We start from the raw sequence: 25,294 nt of genomic DNA on the forward strand, positions 1-25,294 counted from the left end.
GCAGCTCATCCAGAAGGTCCTCCTTTCTTTTTCAGGCAGGAGGAGGGGTGGAGTCATTTCTCACTGCTGAGGTGGAACCAAAAGCCCTTGCTGTACTGACTTAACAAATACAAGAGCATAAAAGTTTCCCAAGGATGAAATGACCAAATGCTCAGAGGGCCAGGATACTGCAGTTCCTTGCTCTGTCTTAGCTCTCTTGGTTTTTAACCATTCTCAGACTTACAGTGAACTTTCTTCTCAGTTCTGTCTAGTGTAGCCTTTTATCACTTCTTTTCTCAAATGGAAATCTTGCCCTGGCACACACTCCAAGGCAGGAAAGGTGCCAGTCAGGGGTTTGGCTGCCTGCAGCATTCCCCCTCGGGCCTGGAGCAGGTGAAACACCAGGGAGCTGCGCACAGCAGCGTCTGTCTGAATCCTATGGGATCTCACTTCTGCCTAAGAAGTTGCTTCCTTTCTAAAGCATTGGCAGCCCCTGGAAGGAGAGGAGGGTTTACAGACTCAAGTTTGAAATGCCTCAGCATTACTCCTGCACTAGGGCCTGTATGTCTGGGACAGCTCAAGGATAAATTGGTAGGAGCAGAGCTCGTTCTGATACCGGCTAAGTCCTCTGCTGGAATATTACCCACCACACTTGCAGTTTTCTGTCCTGGAGCTGGTTACATTCAAAGTTTTGTCAGGAATATAATTTTGAAAGGTGCTTTGGGCTCCTTTAAGATCAAAGATGTATTCTCTGAATATAAAACCTTTATTACTTAGTTTTGAATTTCATTTTATTTCCTACTGGGTTTATGACTACAAGGGGACAAAAAGTAGCTAGAGGTGTCAGACTGCTTCAAACCTCTAAAGAGAGTATTTATAGCCTGGTGTTATATATGAATCAATTGTGTGAATATTTTTTTTTTCCTTTCATAGGCAATTGCTATCATGGAAGTAGCACATGGGAAAGATCATCCATACATTTCAGAGATCAAAAAGGAATTAGAGGACCACTGAGCCTTTGAATCTATGCAATCCTTCAAACCTTTATTTAAAAAGCCTTGTTATGGAAACCTTCAGGAGCGCTTTGAAAAGCGGTAGAGTATGAACACAGTTCTGTCCTATAATTGGGATGACAAACACACGTAGGCCTAACATCTACAATTGCCTTTTTCTTTTTTTTTTTAAGGAAGCATCCATGGTTTCTTAAAGGTTATGCCTTTTGATGGCTCATGTGGAGAAATGGCCATTTTTTTCTTTAGGGGTGTTGGCGTGGATCTTATTTGTGTACAGTAAATAAAGTGGTCTTGGATTCCTGTTGTACACTTAAGTGGGTGCAATAGTTTTGTGATATGTACTTTTGCCCAAATAGTTTGGCTTAATCTGACAAATTAGCAAAAGCCTACTTCTTCTGTTGTGGTTTAGTACCCATTTCCTTGTTTTCTTGCATCATTTTTATTTGCAGTGGCTTAACTGAGAGAGAGAGGAAATGGGGTGATGAATTATGTACATTTTACAGCAATGCCACCAATGTTCCCTCAACCAGTTAATCTGCTGGTCCATCACTGCTCCTGGCAGATGAGGATTCATCACAGCAAAGACCTAGAGCTCAATTTGTCTTGTACAGAAAATACTGACAGCTATGTTGGAGCTTGAAGGCTTGCACAAGACATGAACTATGCAACTTCTGGCTTTTTACACTCCTTTACAAGTTAAAGTGAGTTATTGCAGAGGAGAGCTCATATTTCCTTACAGCCATACCTTCCCCTCCAGTGGATTACAACTATTGTAAATAATATGTTGGCAATTATTTTTAAGAGAGGGACAGGAACACTTTCTGAGGAAAAAGTCCAGGTCTTAGCTTTCTCTACCTATATACAAAACAAGAGGATTTCCCCCCCCTCCATTTAGATCAATGGCAAGAGTGTGCTTTTAAGGATGGGGGAAAAAAGAGTGTAGCTATAAACTTCTAGCATCAAAATTGAAATATGGTGCACAATAAAATTACCTGCCTCTTTACTGTTTTCACAGTTTATAAAGTATGATGAGAAAGAACACATCACCCTTAAGAACTTCATTGTATTTTCTTTCTTGTAAGCACTGCTCTGAAAATAAAACAGCTCGAACAAGGGTTTGTCAGCTCATTTTGCTCAAATCTTTCATTGCTCTCCAGCCAGCAGTTGTTGCTGGAGTATATAAATCTGCACCAGATCTACAGTTCCAGAAAGCCAAAGCCATTTAACTACAGCCAAGACTAGGAAGAGGGCACTAGCTGACTATTTTTATCCTAACTTTGTCTTGTCAAATAAACTCTTGTCCTGGGAAATAATACCTTTATTTCAGCAAGTCTGTCCAGAGCCCACACCACACTTCAACACCAAAGAATTGGATTAGCTGAAGATGAGGCACCAGTGGGAGCCTTGCCCCTGTGAAACCTGGATTACTATTTACAGAAGGTTATTCAAAGCTCACTGTGGCCCTGGCTGTGCCTATCAGTTTAACATGGGAAATCAACTCAAGCAGTGTAGGTGCAAATACAAAACCCTTAAAGAAGACAAACATTGTTTTCCTTGAAAAAAATGGTTTATTGTATACTGTGAATATGAGGGACAGCCTTACCAAAAAAACCTTAGTGACTGAAGACATTCTCACATTTGCAAAAGCATATAAGAAACTATTTACACAAAGGCAGTGAAAGGGGTAAAAAAATTATTGCAGTCAATTAATGCCGATAGAACTTTTTATAATAAAAAGAGAAAGAAAAGAAACAGTGCAAAAATACTGTCAAAAGTAATCAGTTCTATACACAAGATAAAACTGACAAGCATAAGCTTATGTACTGATATGAATAATACATAAGAATATAAAATAGCATGCATAGATTTTTTTTTTAAAAAAAGGCTTTCAATGGCATAGAATAATTCTGCCATTCAGCCCTAACGGGAGGGGTCAGGGGCAGGAAGGGCAAATAACTGATGTCTCATTTTTCTACAAAATGTGTACATACAATGAGGTGGTGAGAGATCATTGTTTTGTGCTAAACTGTCAGGTACAGAATTACAGAACAAATAAAACCGGAGGCATCACAATACTGCAGTAAAACAGGACAGTAAAATCCAGTGACATAAAATTTAAACATGTTATCTCATTTACCACATTCCACACAGTAACATATGGGAATATTACAGTCATCTGCATGTGTAAACTTCTTCCTTTGTAAAATAACCAAAGAAAGGTATTTTACTAGTGATGAAAATATATTATCCATATGGAGCAACCTCAACAGGATAAACATCCCTATTACTAGTGTTTCTGGCACTACAGATTTGCTTTCTTTGAAAGACCAAGCAGAAGCAAGAAAATACTTTTATTTAACATACACAAAAAGGAAGTTCTTATACATTACATCTATAAGTTATGGAACTCACCAGCACAGGACATTGTGAAGGCCAGAGGAATAAATGGCTTCTAAAGAAAAGGTAATGTGATTCATGGAAGATGGATCCATCAGGAGGCACTACATACAGGGAGCAGGATACAGCTTTGGCCTCAGGAAGCCCCTAAAGGACTGGCTGCCAGGTGCACCAGAGGGGCTGAGCACCCTTTTTGTAGACACATCCCTATTTCTTCCTCAGCTACCAGCCACTGTCTAAGTCAGGGGGTGCCCCCCAGCCTGACATGGAAACAGTTTGTGGGAAGCATTCCTTTTCTGCCTCCCTGCCTAATCAAGGAACACTACCCCTGAAATACCTGGAACTGACTGTCCAACCACTGAGAATCAGTGGCAGTCCTTCCCTTGCTGTTATATAGTGCTGGAATTCTCCAGTGGAAGCTCCTATTTGCAGTGATTTCCAGTTCACTCTCCGCAGGCAAAGTCCTGTTTAAAGCATGTGGGAAACTCTCGGTGAAGGTGCGCAGAAAGCACAGGCAACAAAACTTCAAAGAAATGCCAGCCAAAAAAACAGCTGAGAGAAACCAATGGAACTGTAATCTAAGATACTCCAAAAACACTGACTACATTTATTTACTTTAAATATTTATATAAACACTGCTATTTTTTGACCTGTGCACTGTTTTGTTTCACAATCTAACAATAGTGTATTTATGGTTAATACCTCCATCTTGTTTTGCCCCACAGCCATCCATTGCTTCCCTCAAATGCCCAATCCCTGGAAGCAGTTGCATGTATAATGTCCTTCTCTCTACAGACTTAGATGGCATCTATAGCTCCCTTAGCACCAGATCCTACAAGAAAACCACTCTAGAATGCTAAGAGTGAGCTGGGGACAATTGCTTTTGGGGTTCTGGATTTGCAGCCTTTCTCTTACTGGCATCAAAACCTATCCCAAATTCAATATGCCTTGAAGTATACATCAGCAGCTTTATATTCATTTTCCAAAAGGGTGGTCAAAGGCTGTTTTCATGCAGTCCCTCCTCTCATGGCCAGCTCAGGAATTTGCTCCTGCAATGTGATGCAGGCCTTTATTATCTGGAGTGGCTGCCACCCTAGCATTTTTTTACCCACTAAGAAAAGCAGCAAAATTTAACTCAGACCTCCCTCAGTGATGCATGAGAGCTGCTACAGCAGAGATCAGCCTGATGATTCCACTTTCGGAGCACACAGAGCACAAACTGTTAGCGAGGCTGACAACAGCTAATTCAGTCATCATCTCCTCCCAGGAGACCAGTGGGAAGTCAGCTCTTGGAAATGCAGCATTGTCAGTTAGCTCTGCTAAATTTTCCCTACAGATTTCTGTGCTATATCCAAGTACAAGACTGCCCATCAACATTTCTTTTAGAGTTGCTTGTGGACTACACAGACATAGCAGGTATTGGATCAAAAAATAATGTCCTGGCTGACATGACAAGAACTATTGAAGTACTTAGGTTGGAAAAAAATGAGTAAGTCTATGTTTTGCCATTTGAATTTCTGTTTGTTTACAAGAAAGTAATTTTAAAACCCTCAGCTTTTGAAATCATGCAAATATTTAATAATATTTGTAGCTGAGGCAGCTGATTTAAATAAGTAGAACAGAAATGCACTTCAATATACTTCAAGGACTGTGCTGGCAATAGGTTGAGTAAGCTCTCAGAGATGTGTCTTTTGCCAGCTAAAATTAGTTTAGGGAACTTCTGATAAGGTTGAGCATTTAGGATCCCGGTATGCCTATACAGGAAAATGTTTGTGGGCACAAGCTTCATCTTTCCTCAGGTAGTCAAGGACAAGAGGTGCCTAAACAAGCCTTTGTAGGACCTGAAACAAGTAGGACCTGAGCAGCTGATGTCCACCATCCTCCAGTGTAACTGATGGAGGACAGAAACAGGATCCCCAGAGCACTGAGCAGCGTCATAGCTCAGCTGTCATCTCTCCCATCTCTGCTTGAACAATGGGAAGCATGAAATGCTCAGACCATAACTGTAACCAAAAAGCCACTGCCAGCACCTCAATACTAGAGTTGGTAAGAGTTTAAATTACAAAGGGAAAGGCTGTTAAATACAGGTGAAGAGTGTACTAAAAGAAAAACAGACACAACGGAAGCCCAAGACAGACTTACTCATCTGCTGCAAGTTCTCTCTTGGAAAGCATCAGGGAGTGTAAGCTGAACATGCCAGACTGCAAGGTGGGTGCCCTGGGAGAAGACTGCTTGTGTCAAAATTCTGTTCATTGATGAATCATTGGGAGATTTTCAATCCAGACTTTACTCCAAATGGATGAAATCGGTCTCAAACCACTGTTATGCTTTGCTGTTAAAAAACATGCAACACAACAAACAGCAACTCCAAACTCCTTTTCTCCTCAAGGGTTCTGCTGTTTAAGTGTCTGCAGGACAGAAACTTAACAGCACTGTTGCTTTAAGGCCCATGTGTTCATTCCTGCTATGACTAAGAAAATTGGATGCAAAATGCATTTTCCTGTCACTCCCTAAAGGTTAGGAAACACTGCCCAAGCAATTTTGGCCTGATAAAACTACAACAGGTTCAAAGTGAGAAGGTTCATTTTTTCCCTTACAAAACTGTACCACATTTCAACCATAAAACATCAGCATGCTGAGGGCTGCTTGTAAGCTGGGGTGGAAAAGAACCTCTGAAGACATGCACCAGCCCAATTCACTTATGATATTAACAGATCTAGTCAAGATAAAATCTAGCAGGGAAAAATACATTGAAGTCAGATGAAAGGAAAAGTTTAAAATTACCATTCTTTGACAATGAAAAGGAAAAAGTGACTCACATTGGCCTCTATCTACCATACCAGCTACATTAGGAGTTAATTGGAAATGACTGCTTACCACATGGCCACTTATTTGGCTCATTAATAGGCACTGACTTAATTTGGAAAGGATTTTTAGTGCCTTTTTCTAATTAATGTTTTTCTAAGACACCTATGATGCATCTTTGCATAAAAAAAATTTGCTTAATTTTCTTCTCTTCAAACACAGCTCTTCACACTCTCTTATGCAATAACTTTCCTGTGCTCACTGTAGCAGCAGAAATACACATTGCAGCCAAGAGCAGCTGAATAATAAGACATAGGAACAGATTCTTTTCCCTCCTGATTTTCTCCTTCTCACATCCAAGTGGAGCAATGGGACTTGACAGCTCTGAGTTCAAACTTAATTCATCATTAGGAAATTATTCAAAAAGTTATAATGAGATAACTAATTTAATACACTTTGCTTCAAGGTTTATTCCTTGGCTTTTTTCCCAGATATAAAGCATCTCTCTGCAATTATCATGCAGATGCTGCTGAAAAGACTTTAAATGGTTGCTGCTAATTTAACAAGAGATATGTTGGCACTGGCAGAAAAAATTAGAGGAAAACTGAAGCTGACTGAAAGCTCAACTGATCCCTAAAAAGAACATGGTCAAGCTATTACAGCAAAACAATTCCTCTCCAGTTTTTGGTGGTTACAAGTCTTCACCAGAGACTTTGTCATCATGTTGGGCCTGTATTGCAGAGCACCAAATCAACACAGTGCAGTTTTAAACACATTTAAGAAACATTCTGGTACAGAACCTTAGCTTAAGCTCACCACTAATTTTAGTCCCTTTAGTGCTGAAATTAGGAGTGTTTGTAGGCTTAGGCCTTTGTACATTGATCAGGGTTTGGAGGTGGGGATGCAACAGAAAAGCAAAAGTAGGATTAAAATATTAGAAGTAGCTGGGGAAGGGATACCAAGAAAGGTGATTTCACCACGACAAAGTAACTGCATTGCATCACGTGCCCTGAGAGGCTGTGAAATCTTCACCCTTCAGAATTCTGAAAGTGGATGTGACCCTGGACAAGCCTATCCAAGTTTAAAGTCAGCAGTGGGGTGAGCAGCGCTGGGTCCAGAGACCTCCGAGGCACCTCTCTAGCCTGATTCCTTCTCTAACCATCCAACAATAGTTCACATGTGAAGACTAAGGCAACTGGAGATGCCTAATTTAAATGAGATTCTTTGTCTACAGAGGGTGAGCCTCAAGGCAATAATACTTTCAGTGTAATTTGTGAGAAGGTGCTTGATTTGGCTTTTTTTCCAGACACGTTTGTTTGAAAATCCTCCACTGTTAAACTCTCAGACCACCAGAATTATTGGAAAGAGTCATTCACTGACTTCAGCCTGATGTAGGTCACTGCACTTCACCCTACACTGCTTCTTACGATTCCCTCCAAGGGTTGCACACAGCAGCAAAAAGCTTCCTTAAAAAGATACAATATTGATTTTTTTCAAGGATGAGTCTAAAACCGTAATTCTTGTGGAATTTGAAGCGTTTAGCACCCAAAACTCTCTGTCCTCACAATGTCCTGTGCTTGAGCCTCTGTAACGTGCCCGGCTGCACGTGCAGAAGCCCAGGTCTCCGTGCTGTGCACCCTCAGCTTTCACTCACACAGAGCTGTAGCTGCCATCTAGCAGGTCTTGTGTTTACCAGAGAAGCCACATACTGGGTCCAGAAGGTCCTTACGTGAAAAAAGCCCACTGCCAAATAACTGTAGGTTTCAGAAGCTGTGTAGCAAAATAAAAGCCAGCAAACTACCTTTACAAAGGATTGCTTTCCTTACAGACATGTTACAATGCAGACCAGTCATGTCAAATGTGGTTCACTTTGAAGGTCACTATAAGTTTTATGAGTTGTGAAAGTAATTCAAAAGTTATTCCAAGAAAAATAAATTATATCTTGTATAAAATAATCCATGGGAGACTAGTAAAGAACCATCATTCCTTACTTTCAAGACAACTTTAAAAAGTGCAATATATGCACACAGTATTGTTGTCAAGGCAGTTCTTCTTGTTCATCAGTAAGGTTCAGTCAGATCCACAATGCTGGGTCTGGGATGTTTGAAAAGATTAAATAAGTCTTGAGTTTTGCAGGAATTGTATGAGCACTTGGTAGACAAATTTGTACTGGGCTATGGTCTGGATCATAAACACTCTCTGCTCCCTTAGGTGCCTCAGCATCACAGGAACGTCCATTTTCTGTAAAGCAAAGGGGAAAAAAAAAAGCAGAAGGATGTGTATTCATTAAATCAAACAATCACTGTCCCAAATATCAGTTATTTGACACAGGGAACTATACTATAGTTATAGAAGACAAAGTTTCTGTGGACAAAATTAAATGTGCAGGCAAAGATACAGATCCTTTCACTGAAGGGCAAGGGAACTCATTGCCAACAAAAGATCCAGAAACTCCAACATCTGGTCCGCCACAGCCAAGTGTATGTTAGCAAATAAAGCTCCAGGAGAAATAGGTCTGTAAAGTGAAACAAGGACCCAATAACCACAATATGTGTTTTGCAGACTCCAGGCCAGCATCAGTTTATTGCCAGCTACTGAATATCCACTGTGACATACTAGGGGTTCTCCAAGAAGGCATCTTCCAGCTTAGTTTCACCCAAAAGAAACTCACTTGTGGGCCCTGAAAATGCTCTGCAACAGGAACTAAAGTCCAGTAAGTAGGCAGAGATAAGGAAATCCACTGGGAAGGCACAGTACTAATCCCATCAAGCAGGCACAGGCAGCCTATAATGGTCTGAACTGAAAACCAAATGAGTTCTGTGAAACAGAGGCCCATGAGCTGAAGCGTTAGCAATCACTGCACATTTCATTAGGATGCTATCATCAGATTTCTGGCCTTTAGGAAGCCAAAAACCTATGATGCTGTTGTGTTTTATCTGTTACAACAGGTACATGAGGAACTATTGAGAAGTTGTTGAGCCATGAAGCTCAGCCTGCCAGGCTCAAATTCAAGCAGCGTGTAATGTGAGCCAAGCTGAGGAACACAAACCTTCTATGGCAGCAGCAAACGTGACCACTAAGACACACACTGGTTTTGGGGAAGTTCTTAAGCAGTTCCAGATATAAAACTGAAGAACAGCGACCCTATCAGGCAGCATAAACTGCACTTTGTAATGCCTGCTTGCAAAAACACCAAGAGGAGCTTAGCAAGTCTTTTGACTGAGATTGCTGCTAACCCTTGGAGCCCCAACTGAGCATGGAATCTGCTTCCAGGCACATCTGAAGTTTCCTGGAAAGTTTAAAATAAGAGTCACGCTGCATATCCATTTCTGTCCATATATATAAAACTCAGAATCTCCATTCCATGTAAACAAGTATTAACTCATAGGCTATCACTTTCTGAAAACAAGGCCAAATATTCTGCCACATACCCCAACAAGCTGTTATAAAAGGACATCTCTAGAGAGTCAACGAGTGTAAATATTTGAGATGAGTAATGTCATATTATTATCAAACAGGTGCAAAGAAAAATGGAAGCTCTTTCCAGTTAACTTGGCTAACTTGGAGAAGGCCTCCCTGTGGAATCAGATGCTTATGAAATGGTCCTTGCTGAGCAGAGTCACGTGGAACCTGATCTCACTTGAACAACTCTAACAAAAATTCAGGCCAGCCTTGACCTGCACATAATGCTCCTCTCTCAGCTTTTTCTTTAGCTTTTACTGGGCATACAGTGATCCATGCACCTCCTCAAAATGGAGAGGCTTTGCCTTATCTCAGAAATGGAAGAAAACCTCATCCTGCCTATTCAGTCTCGCTATTTATAGCCAGCTCAGTATTTGCTGGATTCCAGGCAAGGAGAATCCCTAAATTCACCTTCATTACCATGTATACGTCAAAAAAAAAAAAAAAAAAAAAGAAAAAAAAAATACACCTAATGCTTTGCTAAGCTGGGACTTGCAAACAGAACAAACAAAAATGCTACTTATTTCTGCCTCCCAACCCAAAGATCTCCCATGTGAAAGCATGCTGCAGATGCAATCATGAGTTAATGTCCCAGTGCCAAGTCTGGACTAAAAGTTGATAGAGCAGGTTCTCAATTACTTTCTCGTACTACGTGTCTACAGCAGTAAGGATGTAATGATGTGACATTTACTTGCCATGCAGCAGTTACTGAAACTCTATCCCTGCAATGAGATACAGCTTTAGACTCAACCAGCCATTGCCCAGAAGCCACAGTGACTGAAGCTGTATAGAATTTGATTAAACATGGCTTTTTACCTGAACCTGAAACCTCAGGCTCAAGAGTTCTGGTTTCTGTTCCAGCACTGCTGCAGGCTTTCCAAAATGCTCTTCATCAAAATTTTCAAACTCCCTCATGATTTTTCTTCACTGCTAAAATGTTAATGCATTTACTTTCTAGGACGCTTCTGTGAAAGCCAGTTCCTAAGACTAAAACATAAGTGATAAGTAATTTTATTTCAGGAAAAAAAACCCCAACCAATTCTAGCACAAAATAAACAAATTAAAAGGAAGCTCTCTGTGCAGACTCTGTCACAAACTGAAAACATATTGTCAAGATTTTTAACCTTTTTTTAAAATTAGGTTTTAACAAACCAAAAACTTTAACTTGGTACAATCTAGGGAAACAAGGCCCTTAATGAAAATTGTATTTATTGTTAATGATGATTTTCATTATTAATTAAGACAAAAGAATGCTTTAATTAAGGGACATCAGAGAAATCCCTTATTATTGAGCACTACCATCAGGTCCTATTGAAGTTGATGAAAGCTCATATGAATGATGCCAAGGCTTAGATGTTGAGGTGCCAAAGCCACTCTTTGCCCAATGGGTGACTTCTGTAAAGCACAGCCTGACTTCTGTAAACAGAGGTGGCCAGACTCTGTTGCACAACCCTTAGAGTTTGCTTCTGTGCACGTACAGAGGGTGCTGTAAAGCTACACTGATGCTCACGAGCAATTCAGGATGGCTCTTTTAACTCTCCAGCTTTCCTCTGGAGAGGAAAGCAGAAATTTCATGGCTGCTACGTGAATAACAGAAGCAGTCACATTCCAGGTGTCAGTGCATAAGGAAGACAAGAAGGGTCAGGAGTCAGAGCCATTGCCCCACACTGGAGCAGCTACTGAGCAGCAGTCAGAACTGGGAGGCTGCTGGATTCCCAAAGCACATCCCCGTGGGCCCTTTCTTGGCCAGGATACCTCTTCTTTTCCCCCAAATATAAAGCAAAAGAACAAAGTGTCACCTGTGACACATATCTACGGGACAGCTGCACCTTCAGTGAGGCCCAAGCAGAGTTGGAGATTTGTCCCAGCTAATCTGAGCCCAGGATCTGTAGGGGTCTTGTAACTCCAGAATGATGAGCTGTTTGAGTCCTCAGTCTTCCCTGAACTCACCCAGTGGCTGATTAGGCTAATTATTGGAAGGGGCAGATGATATATGTCTGTTTGTCACTCTTGCTGCATTCTTATCTCTACAAGCAGCTTTGGTCTTTGAGCATTTTCTTTGGCAAGAGAAACCCCTGGTCTCCACAGTTGTCATGCAAACTGTGTGGCACATTGTTAGTCAAGATGTGATGTTCCTCCTAGAGAGTTTCCCAGTGACAAGTGAAAATTAAGTTGTTACTCATGGCTGCTCTACTGGGGCACTTGTTCCTAACTCCAGACTGTCATAATGCTGGCTGCAAACCCTAGAGCCCTATTCCCCACAGGAATACATAAATACACTTATTCTTAAAACACAGTTAAGTTTCATTCCAGGTGAGATTACAAGAGAGAGGAAGGAGCCCAAGGAGAGAATTCAGTTAAAAGAGCAAGGATATTATTCTCTCAAGTAGTGCTCGCAAACACACTGCCTCTAGACTTTTAATTAAATACAAGTATGGATTAGACTAAATTCTCAAAAGAGGGAAGAAAGCCCTAACTTTGAATATATTAAAATAATTCTAATAAAAAAATAATATCAACTATACCGAAAACTACAGCATGTCGAATCACATTTAAGGTCCTTGTCTTGCTCACAGAGGTAACAGAAAGAAAGCACTTCAATGCCTTTTAATTTCAACCTCAGGAATGCAGCCAGTTAGCCAAGGGATAAGCTCGGGATTTGCAAAGGAAGCTGACTTACTTCATTATGCTCCAAGCAGCCAATCATGAGCTCTGTCAGGATCACCACTCCAGTCCTCCCCACCCCTGCACTGCAGTGCACCACGATGGGAGGGTTGCAGGTGTTGCTGCTGTCCAGCACGCTGTTGGTGTGCCGACGCACCGACTGGATCTCCTCCAAGTAAGCTGCAAGGGGAAAAAGCAGGCAAGGCTGCAAACGTCTACATCTCTAAATGTAAAAATTAGGAGGGGAGGGGGAAAGAGTGTGGAAAAGTTATTCTCTGTCAAAGTGGCGATAACTTACATTTTTTACAACATAATAATTATCTTGGCCAGGGTGCACTGAACAGCACTGCATCCAGCAAGTACCAGCTGGGTGTCAATTATTACTTGGGAGTCTGCTCCTTTAAATTAAATAGTTCTTTTAAAAAATTAAATTCTGTTTTCCCCCTTGCAAATCTCCAGGTCCCCTAAGCAGATGATTCTAGACATTACTTACAGCAATTCCTGCTATTAACAGGCTGGGATCAAAACAACAGCTAAGTCCCAGTGAAACTACTGCCTGTCAAAACCAGTATCACATGGGAAGCAAGTGTCCATCTGCCCTGTTTCCTCTCTTCCTTCTCCCTTCTAGACTCTGACAGAATGTCTCCCCCTCCCTTCTATCTGCTCATGGTTTGTTTCTCAATAGCTACAAGCCCTTCTGGGAGATCACTGCTTTGTTTTCCCTGAAGCCATTTGTAGAAAGCTAGGGACTCAAGAACAACTGCCTTGTGTGGCTGTCCTAGCATCACTAAACACATCCTGCTGTCAGATCACACTGAGAACCTCACATGCTGAAAGCTTCCTTGGCTTCCCAGCACTCCAAGTGGGAAGTGAGACCTGAGCCGAGCTCTCCTGCTCTGACCCTTGGTGTCAGGGCACTGCAGCCCCAGCTGTCCTCTCCCCACTGGCAGGATGGGCCTGGAGGCCTACCAACATCAGAAAAGCTGCATTTCAATGTACACAGGGAAATGGGACTCTAAGTGGTGGCAAACAATGGGAGAGAGGAAATGGGCACAATCAGGTTCCAATTACTGCCATGCCCAAACACAGCTACAGGGTATGAGAAACAAAGTATGAAACAAACGAGGAATTGGGCAATCGCTTTTCCTTGAAGACAGATTCCCTGGTACTCCTTTGCTGAAGCTGAAATGTAATTTTTTATTTTTTGCCTCGGTGACAGATCTGGAGAAAGAAGGATGCACTATTTACATCCAGCGTGTACCGTGCAAAGGAGAATGCATCACTACAGGACTGTAGCTGTGGTAAGACTGAATAAGAGCTGATGGATCTTCCTGAGAGAGGACTTAGCTGCCACAGAGCGACACTGCAGCTGCAAAGCTTTCAGGAACTAAGATGACAGGCATCTCCAACACATCAGTACGCCATGTACAGACTCCTTCAGTGGTAATTTAAAGATTGCTGCATCATTCCCCACTGTACTGCCAGAGATGTGTCTTAAGTTAAATAATGGTTGAATTCCTATTACTTAATATGGGAGTGCTTATTACTTGGTAAGAATCAGGAAGCGTTATTGACACATTACAGATGAATATAATTGCTATATTTTCAGAAAAGAACAAGCCAGGACCACATGTAATTGTGGAGGCCCTTGAGCATTGCCTGGGTACATGTGGTTACAAGGGTGGCACTGCATGTGTGATAGAGCCCTCTGCTCTTTTGCAAAAAGTAAAACTGGAGGAGATGCACCTTATTTCAATAGCAACTGATCCTCTCACCCTGACCTTTCTAATCACATTTGTGTATAGCCTATTATCTCCTACATTCATTAAATAGTTGGGAAATGGCAGTAAGTTACACCAACTGATCAGCCAACCAAAGTACCCCATTAATTAAAATTTCCTGAGTTTTTGGCACTGCTGCTGCCTTGGATTTCTCCTCCTGCTAATCACTTAAGCTCCTACCTCTGGAATACCCCCTTTTTTTTTTTTTTTTTGCCTCCAAATTGCAGCAAAGTATAACCTATTTGAGGCCTGTGTACACCACAACAACCACATGATATCAGTCCCAGCTGTAACTGGGTAAAGTGAACTGAATCCAGTGTGAGCAAACTTCTTGATTTATCATGCAAAATAAAGGAATCTTACATAAAAAGCCTTGGACTTCTTCTGGACACCCATGGTCTGGCCAGTCAGTATACTGCAAATGCCACACTGTCCTCTCTTGACCAGAGAGAAGATGCTTGACCTTCAGACCAGTAGTTGCAAAGCAGCCAGAGTCTGTGCGGAACTTGGTTGTCACCTTGAACTTCCCGTAGGTGGCTGAGCTGTGCTTAGAGCCCAGTTTAGGCCAGTAACGATGGCTCTTACTTCTTCCTCCCTCCTGGATAACAAAAAAAGACAAAAAGTCATTAGTTTCTGCAACTCTCTACAAACAAAGGGCATAAATCTCTCTGGATAAGCCAAGTATTCGTATTTTAAAGCACTGGAAGAGTAAAGAGCATCCCACAAAGTTAAGAAAACACCTGCTAAAACTTAAACCTCTCAGCCATGTAATATTTTTAAGTGTAAAACTACTTGTCTTGTCTCATGACAAAAGACAGCTACTGCCTAAAACACCTGGGTAAATATTCTCCTCCTGGGGAAAACTCTCCTTTAATTAGAAGGAGAATCTCTTCAGCAGCTTTTAAGTGTCTGTTCTTGATCAGCCTTGGGAACTGGACAGTGACTTGATGTGCTCTGCTACTCCCTGTGTTTGCTGAAAGCAGCCAGGCACGAAGCCGAATGCGGTGTTAGTTAACAACGTGTGCCAGCTTTTACAACATAGCACATAGTTCTTGGATTACAATAGGAATAACTGTTTTGCTTGGCATAAGAATAAAAAGTTGCGGGGTGCTTTTGTTTGGGGTTTTTTTGCCTTTTTTTATGGACACTTCTATGGAAACAACAGCTTCTGGTCTCTTTTCAGCTGATAAGAGTGATGGTATACAGAATTGGCCTTGGACAGTGTGGAAATCTCTGTCATTTTAACCAGGAGCAAGTTCAGTGCTCTCACATTCCAATGGAAACATCTTTGTTTGGCTTGGCCCAAGCAGGGGGAAGGAGGGCTCCTGCTTGTTTCACTTTAGCATTTGCCAAACTGAGTGTCAGGAAGTTAGGAAGTATAGTATGAGAGAAGTACAGCATATGTTCAAACAGAGCCAGAGGAAAAGGGGATGTTGATAGGAAAAACAGGTTACTGGAGTGAGAAGTGATGATAATAGGAGATTGGCTCACATCAGAAGGAACTATTCTGTGATTTCACGTACCTCTTCAGCTGTGACCATGGCTATAACATTCACCCCCTGTTCCCACACCATCTGCCAGAAGTCATGGCATGTGTGTGGCAGGGGCCCTTGGGTAGCAATGTAGTGCCACTCCTCTCCACCTACAGTCACCTGGGAGAAAGGCAAAAAGAAACAACCAGTCAGTGCCTGAATTCTCAGCAGTGTCTGTGCCAGAACTGCCTTTTAAACAAAAGAAACTACACTGAAATCTTTGGTCTTTTACTTTTGGTTAAAATTGTGAACAAAAATCATCCTTTTGATAAAAGCAAACCTGACAAAATATAATCTTCAGTGCTTCCATGTCCTGTCCTGATGCCCACAAACATAAAGCTTTGGTCTAAATGCCCTCTTTCTTGCCATTGCATCCGGATCATACAGACAAAAAAACCCCCAACAACCAACCAAATAAAAAAACATGTGGATTTTACTCACCTTGGGTTTTTCAGTTCAGAACCTGAAAACTACCATAGAGTAAATCCAGCACATCAAATGGCTTTCAAACACCATGAGAAATTTAAGATTACCCAAAGCTGTAGTCATGTAAATCTATTTCCCAATACACAACTGGTTTACCAACCACATCTTACAGAAGTATTTGTGTATTTGCATGACAGGTAATGAAATTCTTTTCAAAGCATTAACATACAGATTTAGACTGTAAGTTCTGAAGGGCCTTGAACGGAGCCAGCTTTACCTTGCAGTTAGCCAGTATAAAACACTGCTCCATTTAACTGACAGAGGCTGTTAAAAAAAATCACTTGTGTATTAAAAAAATCATAATTTTATGACACATAATTTGCTATACATCAGAAAAAGCCCACAGAAACTTTTTTCTAACATTTTAGGAAAAAAACCGAAGTGCTTTTAGAACTATACATATCATTTCAAAAATATGCTTACCAGAAGAACCAGCCAAACTTATTATTATGGAAAGTTGAAATATTTTTCCTTCTCAGGCTAAGGCCTCCTAATTCTGTTTATTAGCCCAGAGCCACTTCTCCCAAAGTTATAAATCCCAGAGAAGAAGATTTACAACAAAAATGCTGACACATCCATAAATATCAATGTACTGGCAGACAACGCTACAAGGAACAATCAATAACCCTGACAGGTTCAACCACATACTGTGCTTGAGGTACAAGTCTTTGAATACATTCTCAGAAATAAAATCAATTTATCTGAGATGCTTGGGGGTTTTCCACCTGTAAATAACATAGGTTTTGTATGATAACAAGTTTCTTACTTCACTGAAAATTGCCTGACCCTGTACAACAGCTCCTTTTCTTTATTTCATACTATGCAGCATTTTCTTTTTTGAATGATGGTTAAAAACAGCAAGACCAAGGCTGGTAGACTTCTTAAGTTCTTGTACTAGATGAGAATTAATACAAACTGCAGAGCCCTAAAGAGCATCCTGCACTTGAGCTGATGATCTGCAGCCATGAGTGCTAGTACAGCATTACTGAGCTTTTGAAGTCAATACTGACCTGACACAGTCAGTCAGATGAAGTGCTCTTAAAAACCTTTGTGCTTAGTCTTCATAAATTTAATTACAATTTTTCTCTTTGGTATAGATGATGATCTTTGTATCTTAACAGCAATGATGCATGGTAAATATGCAGAGAATTATTGTAAAACTGTGGGGCTTGCAGACCAAGCAGTGGGAGCTGGAATCCTCCAGGCATGGATCTTATCAGGATGACAGAGGAGTTTGCTTTGTCTACTGACTTCTGGTCCAAGCCTCCTGGCACATGACATGAAAGGCCCATAAATAGTCTGAAGGGAATGGGATGCCTGGAATGTTTACTGCATTCTAATGCCCTAACTGCAGGAAATTAAAAATTAAATATTGGGCTGAAAACACAGGCACACACTGTGCTGCCGAGGTAAATTTCACAGATGCGATTTCACCTTCTAAGCAAAAGCACATCTGCTTGGCTTCTGAAAGCACTGCTCCAAGAGCAGGAGGGGAACTCTGCCAAGGCCCTCTGTCAGGCAGCAAAGCACTGCTGCCTGGTCCTGGGTGCTCCATGGACACAAGATGTGTCTGTGTCCAACAGTGACACACAAGATAAAATGTGGGCTCAAAACTAGCCAGGGAAAATAGCATCATTTAGGAATATCTTCTTTTTCTCCACCTACTTCGTAGGTGGAAAATTTGGGGCTCAGAAATTCATCATCATAGCAACGTCTGATTATGCAAAAACTCAGTATCTGCTTCCTACTAGGCTATGCAGAGAAGTGACAAACTGCCAGGATCCTGGTTCAGAAATTATTCAGATAAAAAATTCAGATTTGAATCACCAGGATTTAACACAGTAAATCACAGCCAAGGCCAGCAAGTCTCTTTAAACTTTTAAAAGGCTTTTACTCAAGGAAAACATAAATTTAACAGGATTTTATTCATTATTTTTGCATTATTTCTTTTTAATTTGGATTGTGACAATTAGAAAATGCAGAAAATCCTCTCTTACAACAACATCTGTCATCTGATGCTGAGGATTTCTGTTACTTTTCTCAGGGTACAGTAAAAGCCAACAGAGGACTTTGCAAATACTGCTGGAAGCTTAAAGAAAAACAAGCATCTGCAGTCACTTCAGCATAGTTCACTGTTAAAACTGACCATGCTTGTAAAAACAGTCAGGCTGTATCTTTAATTATTTCTACACTGAATTAACAAGAAATCTGAAGTTTCCTGTTCAAAACATAATTTGAGACATGAAGTTCAATGCAGTTCCCAGTCAGAGATGCAGGCATCTTGTTGGTAAGGTCAGTGCATGCTTTAAAACATTGCTTTATCCCACTGCAGGTACTGGGGCTGATCTAATGCATTCTCATGAGGTTTGAGAAACATGGCACCTCTCTCTACACTAACCAGTAGAGTCATTCCACAATGAGCTGGCAGAGGTGGGCACAAAAAAGCCTCTCTAAAATAACTTCCCAGTCTCCAGCAGTTAAATCAACTTACCCATGTGAGCTGATAGGAGACTTTAGAGACGCCCATGGTGACACAAAAAGGCATAATGACACATCCTAAACCTTTTCAGAAACTCCAGAGGTACAGAAGATGCTGCTGTGCAGCCAGAAATGCAAACAAAGCTTTAGCACTCCTTCATTTGGGAAGCAAAACACAAGCAAGCTTTTACCTTTATGTGTGAAGCGTTGATGTAGCCTGTATTGTTTTCTTTGGTGGGCACCAGCTCCACTCGGTTCTCCTCGTAAGGAACGACCTCCCTGATGCGGTTGCGCTCCGCGTTTTCAGGCAGGGCAGCAGTGGTGAAGATCCCATCTGCCTTCTTCTTTGGAATATGCTCATATTCTGTAAACACCATCCCCTCCTCCAGCTTCCTCTTCAAGATTTTGCACTAGGATTTAACAGAACCGATCAATGCTTCTGGGAACAACATTCACCACTAGACCCATCCATCCATTCTTTGAATTCCAATACACATTCTTTGAATTCCAAGCCATAGCATTCTCTCACTCACTCCTCCTGCAGTTATCTGAGGAAATATGACACACTTATTTCTACCAAGTGAAACCACTGGCAAATTTTACAGTTTTACATTCCACTTCCACATTTTTGAAGACTCACAGCGTAAAAGGCAAACCTGGGCTAAATAATCTTGGTTCAGTAAGAATTTTAGTACAAATATATGATTTCAACATAATAGAAATTTAATTTTTTTTTTCCAGGAAGAAGATGGTACTGCAAGAAGTGTAATGTGGCCCACATTTTCAAAATACTGCCTAACTCACAAGGATGCAGTGCCTGTGGTTGAACACAATCCCACATACAGACAAGGTGGAGGTGTAGGTCTACTCCCTGGGTACCAGAAAACACAAGGCTGCAAAATTTCTATCCAGAAAACCAGAAAGGTTCTTTGCAAATTTGCTTCTCAAATCTTAACGGCAGCAACTGTTTTTAATATCAGAAATTACACACACACACACACACACACACAGAGTCATGTGTGCAAACATCAGGAGCCAAACAACTTCTTTTAAAAAAAATTTAATCCCATTAGAGACATTAACCAAACTCCTTATCTGTATCAGAACATGAAAGACAGCTTCTGTGGGTGAGCACTGCAGAACTTCGCCTGATCAAGTGAAAAATGTGCAAAGTGTTAGATTTACAGATTGATCTTGTATGACACTGTACAGTCAGGTGAAACAGAACAGCCTCCATTTTCACTGACTTCAGTAAATGTTCAAGACATTTGATTCTTTGCCTGCATTCAAAGACAGCGTTAGCCACAGACCTTTTGCATTAATGGCTCTGAAAACTTATAGGAGAATCTTTTTTTCACATTTTAAATCAGATTTGAGTATTTTAGATACTTCATGCTGCTGGAAACAAAGAGAAGAAACAACATTTCGTGAGGTTCCATCTTACCCTCTCATCCATTGGCACCTTGGTGACTTCATCCTGGCTGTCCTCCGGCACTGGAACCCTAGCAACTGAGAGTCCGTTCAGTGCTGCCAACATCAAGGGCCTCTTCTGGGCCTCCAGGCCTGCCATCTTCTGCTTTTCTAGATTCTTTTGGCAAGAAAAGGCACGTTTTCATCTCTGTGTGATTATTTATAATGCCAGTAAAATGCTGGAATGTTTTTTTAATCTCCAAAATCTGCAACTCTCTGGCCAAGGAATGCAGATGATCACCATTAGCATCGTAAATTCAAATACAACCTCTATTCTTCCTGTTATTCCTCAAAGGCCTGCTCCTACATGAGCACAGAATTTTAATTTCAAAGAAGCAATCCCAGCATGTAATACAGTTTACATGCCATCAAAAGACACACAAATCCAATCTCAAGCATTTTCCTGCAGACATTATGCTGGATGCAGGACACACAAAGCATCACCCTGTTACGTTAAAGTAGCACTACCAAAGCCAAGATACCTGGGGCATCTTTTGAAAAGCAATAATTTCAATCTATAACAACAAACACTAAAACACAGGCCATTGTTTCTCTTCTGTGATGATAATGCTTAAAATGAGAAGTCTTCTGATGCACTTAGCTTTTATGGTGATTCAAACAGCACCCATGATATATTCTGCACTAAAAACTGAGCTCACATGTCCCAGAAACTGAATGCAATAGCAGCCAGGGAGGGATATTATTTATCATATTCATGAATCATATTATGGTATGACATGGAGAACCAGAGCATGAATTTTAAATTCATCCTGCTGCCTCCTCCTTATGCCACTGGGAGTAGAAGCATCAAAAAAGACAGAGCACCTCCAGAAGTGCCCAAATTAGGAATATTTCATTCCATTTCCTTAACAGCTCTTTCTGCTGGCTTCGGAAGGAGGAATAAGCAGAAGGGGTGCCTGGTTCTCAGCACACATTTGGAAGCTGTGGTCACCAGATGGGCCAAGCTCAGCTCCTAGAAACACACGATGGAACCTGAATGCCCTCACACATATGCATATGCCTTGACTTTTGAAAAGCTTGCGAGCTTCTTCCTCACCAGTGGCTTCCTCCAGAGCACTAAGCAAAAAAAAACAAACATCCAAACCCACTCTGGCTTCTTTTTATACTTTGTGAAAGCAGGAAAATGCAAGTATTTTCCCTTTGTTTGGGAATTTTATTTAATTTTTACTACTTCAAAGGTGAAACAGAAGAAAGTCTGTGCTTAACAGATCAAGGTCACCAAATTACCATTAATATAACACCTGATTCCTGTGACAAAAGGAAGGTCCACACGTGTCAAGGTTCCTGATCTAGGATGAAACCACCTTAAGAGCTTAATGCTGAGGCTACCCCTTTACTTCCCTTTTTTCCTTTTTACTTTCTATTTTACATTTAGGAGTTGTCAAGGGCTAAACTCAGTCCCCATGTTGCAATTTAGTAGCTTAGGTTGTATTGCTAACAATTACATCAGCATAAGGATTCCCAATGGACAAGAACAGCAATGGATATGTTTACAAAATCTCTTTGAATATACAGTAGTATTTAAATCTAGCGTGTTTGATCTAGTAAACTACAAACTCTTTTCTGCTTTGGACCATTTAGGTGCTTTATTAATTTGTTTCAGGAATTGTTTTTGTTTCAGTGCTGAAAATGAGAATCACAGCATACACTCTGGTTTCTGTGACTGCAGTTGCACTGCTTACAGCATTACACCAGGTATATATGAGGTCACTAAGGGATAAGCACCCCTCATATTTCTGTCATTGCCTTTAAATACTTCTTATTTTAAATTTGTTGCAAGTTTAACTGAAGCCTACTTCTCATACTTGAGTACATTTAAAAAAAAATAAACAATCCAGATGCTCAACCACACAGCCTCTACATCTGCTGTTTCTCTATTTAGATATCCGGTTCCTCAGTTCCTGGCAAAACCCACAATCCATATTCTAGGGCTACCAGGGTTTTATTCAGAGAACTACATTACATAAAGTGGCAGGAAGGGAATTAAAGATCATTTGAAAAAAATCCTGAGTTGCCATTATGTTATGTGACACTTCACTTGACACACTTGCAAAAGAGGAATAAAACACCAGTGCCAAAAACACAACCTCCCGCCCATCTCGGCATTCCAGACTTGCCCTGCCCTCAAATCCTAAAGGCAAGCAGGCATCAAGGGAGGATTTGCCATCAGTCTCCTCATCCCCAGACGCCTGGCCTGCCATCCACCCCTCTCCAGCCAGCACTGCTGCCAGGGCAGTGGCACCCTCGGCTGGGTCAGACGCAGCTCTGGCCACCAGCCACAGAGCCACAGCTGAGGCAGCAGGCGAGCCCAAGCAGTGCATGGGATCAACCCCCCTGACAGCCCACACAACCAAACTGCATGTGGCACTTAATATCACATTTCCCAACTTCAAGCAAATCCACAGCTTCCCACCCACACGTTCCCCGACCCAACAGATTTCTGGGATGGAAGCTGACCTGTGCGATTACTAATTTCCAAGAAGCCACCGCAACAGAGGAAGGCACTTACCCTCATCATGATCTCTCTTTCTATAATGCTGTCCTCGATAGAAAACATTTCCGACACAGGCCTTTCCTTGACCGGTTCTTTCTTGACCCGCTCCTTCACGCTGGTGAGGTCAGGCTCCGAGATGGAGGGCCCCAGCGAAGACCCATTGATTGCCACTTGATCAGTCCGAGAGACGCTGATGGCTTTGGAGGGCCCGGGCCTCATGGCCTTGGCCCTGGCCACGGCCACAGAAACGCTAACGTGGTCCTGCCTCAGCGCTCCGTTGCTGACGCTTTTGCGAGGCCCAGGGTACTCCGGAGGAGGTTTATTTGGTATTCTAGCCAGGGCAGCTTGCAGCTGAGCGCTGTACTCCATGTTCTCGTGGAGGGCTGCTATCCGGGACACGGATTCCTGCGTTTCCTCTTCCTCTTCGCTTTCGCTGCTGTGGATCAGCATTGTGGCATCAGAAAAGGTCTTTTTGTGGTGGTAGCGAGGGACCTGCTGAACCTCGTGGCCCATCTGAACCGACTCTTCCGGCGGCGCCTGCTCCCGCAGAGTGTTCCTGCGCGGCAGAGGGGCGTTTAAAGTCTTCAGGGCCATGGCTTCGATCCCACGCACCATGTTGCTGATGACCTCCAGGCTGTGGCGCTTGTTGACCGCCGCGTGGTGCTTCACGGCCATGAGGGGCTCGCTGACCTCCTGCAGCGACTGGCGCACCACGGGCGAGCTGTCCTCCTGGAAGGTTTTCACCGAGAGCTGGACCTTGCGAGTGACCAGGTCGGGGCTGCTGCCGCTGACGTACTTGTGCCGGTGGCTGGCCAGGTCGGGCGTGCTGGTGGCGGGGCGCGGGCGCGGGTAGGGAGGCGGGGGCCTGAAGAGATAGTTCTTGAGCATGTGGGCGGTGTTGTAGCTCTGGCTGCTCTGCAGCTGCACGTTGGCCAGCTCCGGGGTGCTGACCGTGTGGGATATGGCGCTGGCTGCCGTCTTATTCTGAGCGGCGGCGCTGGGGTTCATCTGGTCAGACGGGGCCACGGGCTTGTTGTAGGCACTGCCCTGGGGCCCGTAGGTGATCGTGTAAGGGTGCCTCTCTCGAATCTCAGGCTGGCTGTAAACGAGGTCCTCCGGCTGGTTGTAAGCATGCGTGTTTCCAATATTGAGATTCCTCAAAGACTGACTTTGGCTGTCCATCTGGATCACCCCTCTCTTCATTTGCCTCATGACGGTTTCATAATCTGGAGTTGGCCTGTAAGACGGGACGATGATTGCACTGTGTCTGTGGCTGGGGATGTAGTCTGCTCTCATGATGTCGCTTCCCGGGATGCTCAGATTTGAGGACATTGGAGATGCCTGGATGAAGTTCTGCGAGCGATTGAGGGAGTTCATGCTGTGGGCACTGCATACACTCCCATTGGGTCCATTACCATTCAAGTAGCTGAAGTCCATTGGACACCTATCCAAACTGGTCTGAGACCTACAGTAAAAAGTTTCTTCATTTCCATGGAAAATGCTGTCTGTGAAGAGTAGAGAGAGAAATGTTGGCAATTTTAACCCACAAGGACTTATTCACTGCTAACAAAGCTTCAAATGCAGTCTGCACCAGCGAGTACAGAGACAGCTTAGTGCACAAGGGCAGGGAATGTTCGGTCTTGGGAGCATCCTTGAGCCATCAAAATAGAGCTAAAGCAAAGCTACCAAGGTAAACATTCCCAACACTTCGCAAAACATGGTAGTAGTTCAGATCCTTGTGGGAAACATGAAAGGGGAAAGAGAGGAAGTGTTTTTGCCTGGGGTGGCAAGGAAGAATAAAGGGGCATTCCTCCCTTAGCATCGTGAAAGGGTTCACTGCTGCTGGCACCTTAAAACTCCAGCAGTGCAAGCATATGGTTAACCTGAAAAATTCTCTTCTGTTGATCCATGGCTGTCTGACATTTAGAGTAGCAGAGGACTGTGAAATTGGAAATCCTACTTTAGACCAATCAACAGTTTTGAGGATCTGAAGTAAGACACATTTGGGTGATCAAAGTTCAGTAAAAAAAAAAAAGGAAAAAAAGCCCCAAACAACAAGCCACCCCGCAGATGCACTATAGGATGTTAAATACTTCAGCAAAGTCCTGAGAGGAAAGCAAGACAATAAAGTTAATATCCTGGATCACAACTTTACTGCAAGTCTGTCCCTGTTGAAAATCTTGTAAGAGAAGAGTAGTACTCCCAAACTCTGAAATCAGCTAGTTCTTTGAAAAGACTGTTGTAAAACAAAGAGAATTTTACAATTCTTCTAAAATTGAGAATATTCTACACAGCCTCACCTTCACAGTAGAACAGTAGTAGCCACTAAGTCGAGCCTACTGTATGCAAGGAACTCTACTAAATGGCTCCTTTCAAAACTTACCAAATTCTGCCTTAAAAATAGTCAGACCCCACAACCCAAAACACTAACAGGCATGATTGATAGTTCCTCTGCTGGTGAGAGTACTTCAGCTGTACCTCTCATGAATTGCAAAGAACAGCAGCCTAACAGACCCAGCTACACATATTCCAAAAGGTGGTGTGGCTAAGGGTGTGAGACTCAAGCTGTTCAGGGGCTGGGCTCCATTCCCAGACTTGATCAAAGTAACCTGGCACAACCTCTTAAAGAATTTATTTGTCAAATATGGGTGTGAAAATAGTTAACCCTCCTTGTGTCTGTAAGGCTAACAATGCAGGTAGATGGTGGTGAAA

At 42.3% G+C, this 25,294-nt stretch overlaps 2 protein-coding genes across 3 annotated transcripts in view; one reads left to right on the forward strand and one right to left on the reverse strand.

The window, feature by feature from the left end:
- The window catches only part of SMYD2 (SET and MYND domain containing 2), a 29,213-nt gene extending 27,108 nt beyond the window's left edge, over window positions 1-2,105 (forward strand). For both annotated transcript variants that reach the window (XM_084202261.1, XM_084202262.1), the window contains exon 12: window positions 913-2,105. In XM_084202261.1, the coding sequence (XP_084058387.1) occupies window positions 913-993 (81 nt within the window). In that variant the 3' untranslated portion in view covers window positions 994-2,105. The remainder of the gene's footprint in view (window positions 1-912) is intronic.
- Window positions 2,106-2,563: 458 nt separating this feature from the next.
- PTPN14 (protein tyrosine phosphatase non-receptor type 14) overlaps window positions 2,564-25,294 on the reverse strand; it is a 110,068-nt gene continuing 87,337 nt past the window's right edge. Inside the window, exons 13-19 of the mRNA XM_084203138.1 lie at window positions 22,598-24,087; window positions 20,042-20,185; window positions 18,789-19,007; window positions 15,625-15,753; window positions 14,465-14,699; window positions 12,337-12,500; window positions 2,564-8,435 (exon numbers count right to left, since the gene is read on the reverse strand). Of these exons, the coding sequence (XP_084059264.1) occupies window positions 8,307-8,435; window positions 12,337-12,500; window positions 14,465-14,699; window positions 15,625-15,753; window positions 18,789-19,007; window positions 20,042-20,185; window positions 22,598-24,087 (2,510 nt within the window). The 3' untranslated portion in view covers window positions 2,564-8,306. The remainder of the gene's footprint in view (window positions 8,436-12,336; window positions 12,501-14,464; window positions 14,700-15,624; window positions 15,754-18,788; window positions 19,008-20,041; window positions 20,186-22,597; window positions 24,088-25,294) is intronic.

Source organism: Fringilla coelebs, assembly GCF_963513975.1.
Source record: "Fringilla coelebs genome assembly, chromosome: 3".
Taxonomy (NCBI): Eukaryota; Metazoa; Chordata; class Aves; order Passeriformes; family Fringillidae; genus Fringilla; species Fringilla coelebs.